The sequence below is a fragment of the Nuphar pumila genome, chromosome 2 (assembly GCF_984573655.1).
Source record: "Nuphar pumila chromosome 2, dmNupPumi1.hap1.1, whole genome shotgun sequence".
Taxonomy (NCBI): domain Eukaryota; kingdom Viridiplantae; phylum Streptophyta; class Magnoliopsida; order Nymphaeales; family Nymphaeaceae; genus Nuphar; species Nuphar pumila.
Window position 1 is genome coordinate 147,158,636 of NC_143250.1, and position 9,855 is coordinate 147,168,490.

General features: G+C 38.6%; 1 protein-coding gene across 1 annotated transcript; it reads right to left on the reverse strand.

The window, feature by feature from the left end:
- Window positions 1-564: 564 nt before the first annotated feature.
- On the reverse strand, window positions 565-5,455 carry LOC149847555 (putative protein phosphatase 2C 74). The gene is made up of 5 exons (XM_089994212.1): window positions 4,961-5,455; window positions 2,981-3,157; window positions 2,631-2,802; window positions 2,339-2,514; window positions 565-943 (listed from the first exon to the last, which is right to left on the reverse strand). Exons 1-5 carry the CDS (start codon window positions 5,438-5,440, stop codon window positions 800-802), a joined length of 1,149 nt encoding a protein of 382 aa, XP_089850338.1. The 5' UTR covers window positions 5,441-5,455; the 3' UTR covers window positions 565-799.
- Window positions 5,456-9,855: the final 4,400 nt, after the last annotated feature.

A 9,855-nucleotide genomic window follows, 5' to 3' on the forward strand; every position in this document is an offset into this window, starting at 1 on the left:
TTTTAAAAATTTTATATTATTAAAAAAATAAATAAATAACTCAAGCCCATTGAGCCAGCCCAGTAGCCCGAGCCAAGTATATAATGGGCCAGGTTTTAGCCCGGTACCTAACGGGCTCCAGCCTAAAAGCATACCCCAAACCCGACCCATAGCTGGCTGGGCTAGCTTGAACCATCGGGCTTCCGGGCTGGTTGCCCACCCCTAATCACAAATAAAAGATGCAAAGAGAGTTTAGTAAGTCATAGGCCCACTACTGAATTCATGCCAAGTGGTTGTCTTAATTTTTCTATTTATTTTGTGTTTACACGAAGAAACAGTCGCAGAGACCTATCCGATCTCTTCTTGACATACTTACGATCAGTGTCCTAACAGTGTAAAACTTCGTGAGCGTAATTACCCCTTGCCCACAGGGAGTAGCCTCGCTTCGGCTTGCACTAGGGTGACACCAATGGAATTTGAACCTAGACCACCTACCTAGCAGCCTAGGCCCATCCCACTGCGCCAAATCCCTTTGGGGCTTAATTATTTTATTTGAACAAAAAAATTGGAAACACATCGACCCCATGCCATGAACTACATGGATAATTTGTTATCCAAGGAATTAAACATTAATCAAAATTAATTAATATTTAACATTTACAAAATTGGCTACTGGACGGCCTTATATGGTTGGAAATTGGCCGATAATCTCTTGTAGCCATCTAGAATAGATAAATTAATAAGCCCTCCTTGGTCTTCCGGTTTTTGTGTCATTGTGAGATGCACATTGCAGAGATGATATCTTTGATATCTTCATGTTCTATATGAACTTCTTAAGGTCTATGACCATAACTGTGATATCATACTTGTTGCCTCTCCAAGATGACACGTCCACCAAATTCCTAGAAGATTCAATTGTGATCCTGTTCTTTAAAACTTCATCAACTGCCTCCTGATTAGACACCTGCCATAACAAAATTGTTAGATTGTAGACAAGGAACCAACCAACTGTTTATGTGATATTTGTTGGTATGATATGGTGTTAATATTATTGTTTATCATGAATACTGATTTTTTTTCTTATTTTTATTCATTTACAACCCCCCCCCCCCCTCGGCTAAAATCAGTAGAATTTTCATTGAATGGGTTCTGATTAAAAAACAACACCACAAACATGTGTTTTATTTAACGGGTTATGATGCTACTTTTTAAAGATTATTTTAAAATATCATTTTTATGAATGTTGTCTATATCGGCGTCTATTATTTTTTTGTTTAAAAAATTATAGTTTTTTTTTACAAACATCTAGCCTGCACATACAAAGGAGCCACGGACAGTCAAGTGAAATTAATTCATTAATAAAGTTGATCCATAAACATTATGATTTTGGTAAAGGTCGTAATGCCAAAGAAATGATTACCAACAGGAACAAATATATAGGGGTGTCAACGGGCCTGGTTTACCCGGTCCGGACCTGAACCAAACCCTATAGGGTTTGGGTACGGTGACAAATAAGAAGACCCGATTAAGACCTGAGTCCGGACTCGAAGGTCTAGTTAATACATGGACCCGGATCTAACCTGAGTTTCGATTAAGACCCACAATTTTCAATGTAAAAATGATAAAAATTAATCATGGTTTTACCGGATATGGTCCGGGGTTTGGTTCACATAGTTCTTATCGGGTCCGAGTATGTTTTTTCTTATAGTGGACCCAATTAGACCTGGGTCTGTACCCGATACCATACCCAAAAATCTGGTTCAAGTCTGGTTCCACCTAAGTCTGAACCAAACCCGACCCGTTGGCACCCCTAGATATATATGGTAGAATCACAATCACACAATACCACCGTAGTTTAAATTGCGGTTATGGTCTATAGAACGACTTAAATAACTAATAAAATATTTAACTACCCAAATTTTGACATGTTAACAGAGGGTCAAAAGAAAAGAAATTTCTTAGGTGGGGATTCTACCGGGTTGATTGGTCCATTTTGATTATTTATGGTCTTTTGTAATTACCTAGTTTGGATCTTAGTTTAGGGTCATGTTTTGGATTTTATTTGACATCAAATCTATCTCTAATCCTTAGTCGGATTAGGTTTTTCAGGGTTTTTCTTTTATTACTATAAATATACATTGTGGAAAGGAGTCGAGAGCTTGATGAATGGATTTTTATTGATCTCAAGTTATTTATTTTTTATTTTCTGTTCTTTTTCTATTAATTCTTGCTTTTTGTAGAAATTAAAGTTTTAGCTAAGGTATCGATTTTGTGGGGTTTAGGAGTGAGTGATCCTCCTGTCCACTGCATCAAATCTTAAGAAATTGCCAACCAGGTTATAATATGTTTTGCAACATACCTTATCCCACAAACCATCTGAAGCCATGATCAAGAACTCGCAATCTGATGTGAGCTTCATTTTGTTGATCTCTGGTTCAGGAATCACCCATTCCTTCATATGGCCATCTCCAATGGCTCTAGAAACTGCCAATGAGCCTTGCACTCTCCAAACTCCATTGATGCAATCCACATAACCTCCCTAAAAGATGATAAAAAAAAATAAAGAGGATGAATCAAATAAAAAAAATTATAGACTAATCACTCCAAAAAGAACCATTCAAACCATTTCTTCATTGTCTGTCTTTCCTTACCGATTTTTTCTATTCGAACGCGTTCCTCGTCCCTGTCGACTCTGTGATCTCTTGTCAAAGGAATTGCAGCTCCATTTCTACTCAGGACAACTCTGCAATCCCCTACATTTGCGGTGTATATATTGCCATTTTTAACCAACACAGTAGCTACACAAGCTCCACTGCTGACACCCTGTAAGCAGAAGTTTATCATGTCCATAGGTAGTTAGCAAAATGTTCACACACACACACACACACACACACACACACACACACACACACACACACACATATATATATATATATATATAGATAGATAGATAGATAGATATATAGATATATAGATAGATAGAGAGAGAAAGAGGTGTTACCTGACTTAAGAATTCCCTATCTGTGGTCATGTAGCCAGCTTTGATGGCTTCTTCAAAAGCATGTTCCTCTTCACTGTGAGCATCTTTGATGGCTGATACAATATTTTTGCCAAGTTTTTCTGTCACGAAATCAACGGCCCCACGCCCACCATGCCCATCAAATACTCCAAAGAATGCCTGTTTTTAAACCCAAAAAACGAAAAAAAAATGCCACACTCCATCAATAAATATGCAGAAAATTAGGGCTATCTCACAAGTAGGGGTGTGGGCGGATTTGGTTCGGACCCAGGAGGAACAAGATCTGGTCCCGAATTCCGGGTATGATATCGGATACGGACTCGGGTCTATTTGGACCCACCACAAGAGAAATCATACCCAAACCCTATAAGAACTACATGAACCATACCCGGTAAAATAATATTTGTTGAACAGTTTTACATTGAAAATTTGTGGGTCGAAACTGGAACCGGGCCTAGGTCTTGTATAAAATTTCACAAACTATCCTGGTTCCATATGTGAATTGGACCTTCGGATCCTGACCTGGGTCTTAATCGGGTCTTCTTATTTATGACCATTCCTAGTCTTCTTATTTATGACCTTCGGATCCGATAAGAGCTGTGTCCCCGGACCCTATAGGGTTTTGTACAGGTCGGGTCCTGGTAAACCCGACCTGTTGACATCCCTAGTCACAAGGATACCTACACTTAGGCAGACGATACTGATAGAGACACAAATACACAATTTCTTTTTTGCAAAATAGGAAACGGGGACACAGCTCCTTATTTTTTAATCAGTAAAAAAATATTTTTGATATGTCAATACATGAAATTTTATTTATTATTGAGAATATTATTAAAATGATTAGAAATAATATCAAAATATTTTATACACATCACATGGTGTGTCCAGGTATCGTGTCGAGTCACTAAACACTGGCTAAATAAAGTGTCCGTGTGACACTAGCTAGGTGCATTATTCAATGGTCAAAGTTTAGGAATTTGGTCATGGTACACACGACTCCAAATCGGATCCCATCATTTGAAATAGGATGGGTTCCATCGTATATTCAATCCTAGCCATCCAGTAGAGCCATTTAGTCATTGATTGGATGGCTAGGATTGAATGTTTGATGAAACCCATCCTATTTCAAATGATAGGATCCGTGCGGGTTGATAATCTGCCTTTCAATCACAATTAGGATTCTTGACTTCAGGGGTATGGTATATATTTTATTTTCTGTTTTTTTTTTATAACATTTTTTGACTGAGTCAAGTCTTTCGACGACTAAATTAAGTAGGGGGTTGAAAATTTCCTAGTCACAGTTTGACCTGGCTTTTGGCTATATGATTGAAGTTGAACCCAATTTCTTTACTTAATCGGCACAGTTGGCTCAACCATATATAGGTCAGTCAACCATCTACAGCCTGTCTGGTCGGTTCACCCTGCTCCATGTAGGCTAGTGGCTAATTTACCTGCCCTAGAGAAGGTCTCTAATTGTATACTGGCTAATTTATTGTTTCAAATCAATCCATTGACTTAAAGTCTGGATCAAATGTACTCTATTGAGCTTTGAAATTATTCATTAGCAATAATGATGGTGGTGGTGGTAGTGGTTTCTGTGATTATAATGGTGGCAATCACAGGAAAAAAGCTTTCTCTAGAAAATATTAGCTAGTAAAAAACATCTTTCATTATTTTGAAAAACTTATTTTTTCTTGAGAAAATCTTAAGAACATATATATACATATATATAGAAAAAAGTGCTTTTAAAATCATGATGTTTTCAAAATAAACAATAATTTGTAATTATCATGTTCTTTTTTTAATTATTTTTTACTCATATAAATTAAGTACCCTAGGATCATAAACCTAGTTGCGCTGGCTCTGCATGCCGTACTTACGGTCGCTGAGCATAAAACTCCAAGGGCTTACCATCGATATCTGCCTTTTTTGTGACAATGGTGGTGGTGGTGATCATACCTGTTTGGGATCGTCGGAGATGTCAGTGATGACTCCATAGCCATCCTCCATAACACGTCTCCTGCCTTTCTTATGAACCACACAAAAACCAGACTCTTCAACCTCCACCACACTCTCCTCAGGCTCCAACCCACCGAACTCCTCACAGCCCGTAGTATACGTAACCGGGATGACCAACGCTGGCGGCCGCTTCCTCTTGAGCTTTCCAGCGAGCTTGGCACTATCTTCACCGGCAGCAACATGAGAGATACTCAGCGGCTCCTGCATCGGTCTGGCAAAAGCCAGCGGAGGGGCCGCAACCTTCATCCATGGGAAAGAACAGAGAGAGGATGAGGGAGTGACCGCAGAGGGAGAGAGAACAGCAGCAACAGCAGTGGGGCTGAGAGCCATGGGCAAAGTCTTCCTAATTACCTTCATAGAGTTGAGAAGCCTTGAAACGAAAGAGATAATAACCCATGAAATCTCTTCATAATCTAACATTCTGAGACTTTTCTGATCGTTAGAATAGAGCATTCAAAGAGAGAGAGAGAGAGAGAGAGAGAGAGAGAGAGAGAGTTCACCTGTTTGGATTGTAAGTTGGTTTATATAAGGCTGGAGAAGACCAGAGGGAGAGAGAGAAAAAGAGATGGTCAAAGCAGTATCGAGACGGTTATTGAATGTTTGAAACAGCACAAAAGAGCCAAACGTGAATGCTTCAACGCTAAGGAATCGGATAAAACGCGTTCAACGCCAAAACCCATGTGCATACGATGCTTTCCCCTCACCCACACCCAACTCTCTCTCCTCTCCTTTTTTCTCTCTCTCTCTCTATATATATATTCACTAGAATATAAAAACTAAAAATATGGGCATTTACGACACTTTTTTTAAATTCAGTCATGCGGACGTGCTTGACATTCTGAATTTGTTAGGATCAAACATTCGATCGTGCATTTTCGATGAAAAAAATGTGATTTTTGAATGCTTGAAAAATTATGAAGATTATATGAGGCATTGATTTTAAAGCCTTAAAAAAATCTCATTTATGCGTCAAAATTGGATGATTCAAAAGCAGGTTCTTATAAAACAAGTATGAAAATCACATCCTTACGGTTCACACATTAGTTCTCATATATATATATATATATATATATATATATATATATATATATATATATATATATAAATATAAAGAGAGAGAGAGAGAGAGTAACGTCTCGGAGCATACTAGAAATTATTGTTGGAGGTTGCATCTTCTCAAGACCTTATAGAAGTATTCAATGTAGTTTATTTGATAGAAATCAAGATTAGGGTAATGTTTTTTTACATAAAAATAAGTTTTTCTTCCGTTGATTTTTAAAGGTCTTAAAAATTTTACAGATCATATCTATAATCTTATCAACAAAAAAGTTTAAGAAATTTGAAAATCTAAAGCTTCTATTAGCTGAGAGTAGGTGCTTTGAGAGCATCCTATCATTACTCATTTATATATATATATATATATATATATATATATATATATATATATATATATATATATATATATATATATATATATATATATATATATATGGAATCAGGCGATTCCGTTCAGGCCTACTTTTAACCACAAATGGTATGTGTTATAAAAGAAAAATAAAACACTATTTTGACTGTTATTAAGATTTATTTTAAAAATACCCCGAATCTGGTCAATTTTGTATCAATTTTCTGCCAATACGATAAGAATCGGCTGAAACAGCAATACTGACAGGGTCGGATCTATCAAAAGTAAAAAAGTTAGGAAAACATTTGCTAAGTGATTTTTATATAAAAACTTTTGTAGCAACCAATGGGGGTTCAGCTTGTCTGGTAGGAGCACCTAGTGCACGACACCTTGTGTTGGGAATCGCAAGTTCAAATCCCAATGGTATGGGTCTGCCTAAGCCCAGCTTGCCTTTAAAAAAAACTATTGTAGCAGTTTTTTTAATTAGACCAAGCCTTAAGGATATGATCTGCTTGGTTTCTTTAGTTAAAAACAAGTTCTACATCTAATCACATCATATAATGAGATCTGTTAAGAGCTTTAAATTTCATGATTTGACAAACATGGCGAACTTTTTAAACATGGCAAAGACCATTAATTAAAGCTACCAATGAATGGGGGTGGGGGGGGGGATCTGGTAGGAGCAGCTAGTGCACGCCACTTTGTATTGGGACGTTGTAGGTTCAAAACCCAATGGTATAGTTATATAACCGGTAGGGATGACTACGTAATTAGTGACAGCCTAGCAAGGACATCACAAAAAATATCTAATGGTGACCACTTGGGCCATCACTGATTCTATCAAGTGGTGCCAGACACTGTTAATCTCTTAACAAGGGACGACAGTAGACCCCGTCTCAAAATTTTGCCCTCCATTCTCACCTTCATTTCCACACGGGTTTTGATTTTAACCTTCATCCTTGGTCCATTATCCGTTTCATGTCTTATATTCTCCGTTTCCTCGATCCTTCTGCCGATGTCACCTTTCGTCATTAGAAGAATGAGAGAAGATAAATTAATGAAAGCCTGCACAACTTGTTAGAAGAAGGAGAGAGAAGAAATCCGAGAAAGTGTTTTATAATAAGGTTAAATATATATGATTTTATAATATATGCAAAAGTATAATAGCAATTTTCTTAACCGAGATCGGGGATGAGGTGGGGGCGAGCATCCAGGCACGGGTTTTGATTTTAGCCTTTATCCCTGATCCATTATTCATTTCATGTCCTCCGTACTCGATCCAAGCGAAGCGATCAGGCCCACATCTTTCACTTCTTTTGATTTTCTCTCTTCCATTAGTTGCGCCCTGCAGAACCCCCTTGTCACTATAAGTTCTTTTTGGTGTAGTGGGTCTCCTTAACCCCAATTTGCCTTTCCAAAGAAAGTCCAGTAAAGCTTTCCACTTGACACGATATGGTAATCTTAACCGTTGATACCATGGTTCAGATTGTGCCATGAAAGGTAGGAAGACACGTGGCAAAATCTGAGTATGGGTATGATCATGTGCCGTATGACTTTGATCCGTGTTGCAATGATCTGGTCCGTTAAAAAACCATCACTTCCATGCCCGGGTCCAAATTCCTGCCTGATCTAATCCGAGGATCCCATATAACCAAACCCATTTGTAAGTCCACGTCCTTTGCTATGTCAGAAGCCTGAGATCCGGCTTGTGCATTCGGACCTGACAATTGACAACCATACCCTCTTTGGCATATGGCTAAGATCAATGAATCTAACCAGAAAACATGTCGCATCTGGATCAGATACAAACAGGATCCAATCACTTCCAGATTTGGACTGAGGGGAATCATATGTTACTCAGACCTATATCAGCCACCAGCTGCATCATAGTCGTATGTACAGTGTAAACCAGACAGCGTTGAAATTTTGGAATATCCAGATCCAAACACTTAATATCCATTTATCATTCTCATTATTATTAGTGCTTCAGATGCTACTATCGGTATCATCATCATCATTAAAAAAGTTAAAGGCATATATCTTCCTAGCTTTTTAATATGTGGCAGATAGGCATGTCAACGAGTCAATGTTGTACGATGTACCCAAACTGACCCAAACCCAAATTCTTGGGTACGAGCATAAAAAATGCTGGCACTAATGATATTCGGTTCGACCGGAACCCAACCCAAGAAATACGCAGGCTGAGTTTGGGTTATGATTTTTGTCAGGTACCTGACCTGACCCAGCTCGGTAGACACACAATCAAAGAAGGTTATATGCCCCCCCCCCTCCCTCGAACAGGGCCGATACTCCATCTCATGTTTGGGTGTTCCCAAAGAGCGCCACGAATAAGATGCACACCGGCATGTATCCCCATGTGTGTCTGCATCATATTGCATCGTAATTTGGTACCGTCGCAAAGACTTAAGTACCCTTTACTGTCATTATCTTCCTCTTTCTCGAACGGACATAAATGCCCGCTATCTAGAAAACTGAATCGGCGGTTCGTGAAAAGGACAAAACTGCCCTCCATCGTTATCGCGCCAAAATGTTTCGCAAAGTTTGCGTATGCAGCAAGTTGTATGTTGTAGGATTTAAATAGTTCAAAACAATTCATTCTCGCCCTAAGCAGAAAACTCTACCGGAGCATACTTTGCTTTCATCTGTGTACAACGGAGCATCCTTTCCTTTGTTCTAGAGCATCTGTTTCCGTCTTACGCGCAGTCGCAGCATCGTTGCCACCTTCTGTTGCGTATTAGTTGTTACTGTTGCTTACTCTACAGTTGGAATATCCAAAATCCTATCATTTCGGTGAGTTTCGTGTAAGGTTTCGTTATTCAATCTGTAGGTTGCTTCTTATACAACGACTTGTAAGTTTGATAAATCTTACAAAGATGTGTACTTATGAACCCAAATATTGTGACGATTTGTAATCATGATGATCGTTTGATGTGTTGTGCATGTTAGCAATGTCTGCGCCTCATCAGAGAAGAGATGTCCCGTCGTTCTATGGTTTGTGTATTAGAGAAGTGATTCGCCAGTCTCATCTATCTAAGGTTCTTGAGAGGTACCAAAATATACTTAAGATTGAGAACGATGAAGACATGGAGAAAGTCTTGGAATTGTATTATGCGGAGGATTATCCCTCAGATATCGAGGTTGCGGACCAAAGGAAGAATGCTGAAGAACAAAAGATGCAGAAGAATGATGACGAAGAGAAGGCAAAGCAAAGAAATACGGAGGAAAATGAAAAGAGAAGGCGGAGGAAGATGGCAGAGCAGAGGGAAAGGCAAAAAAAGAATAAGGAGGATTGGCAAAGGTATTTTAACAAGGTAATGATGGAGTCAATGGAGGAATTGGATAAGGAGATATTGGAGAATAAAGCAAGGCGAAACAAGGCAAAACTACTGAAGGAGGCGGAGGAGAGGCA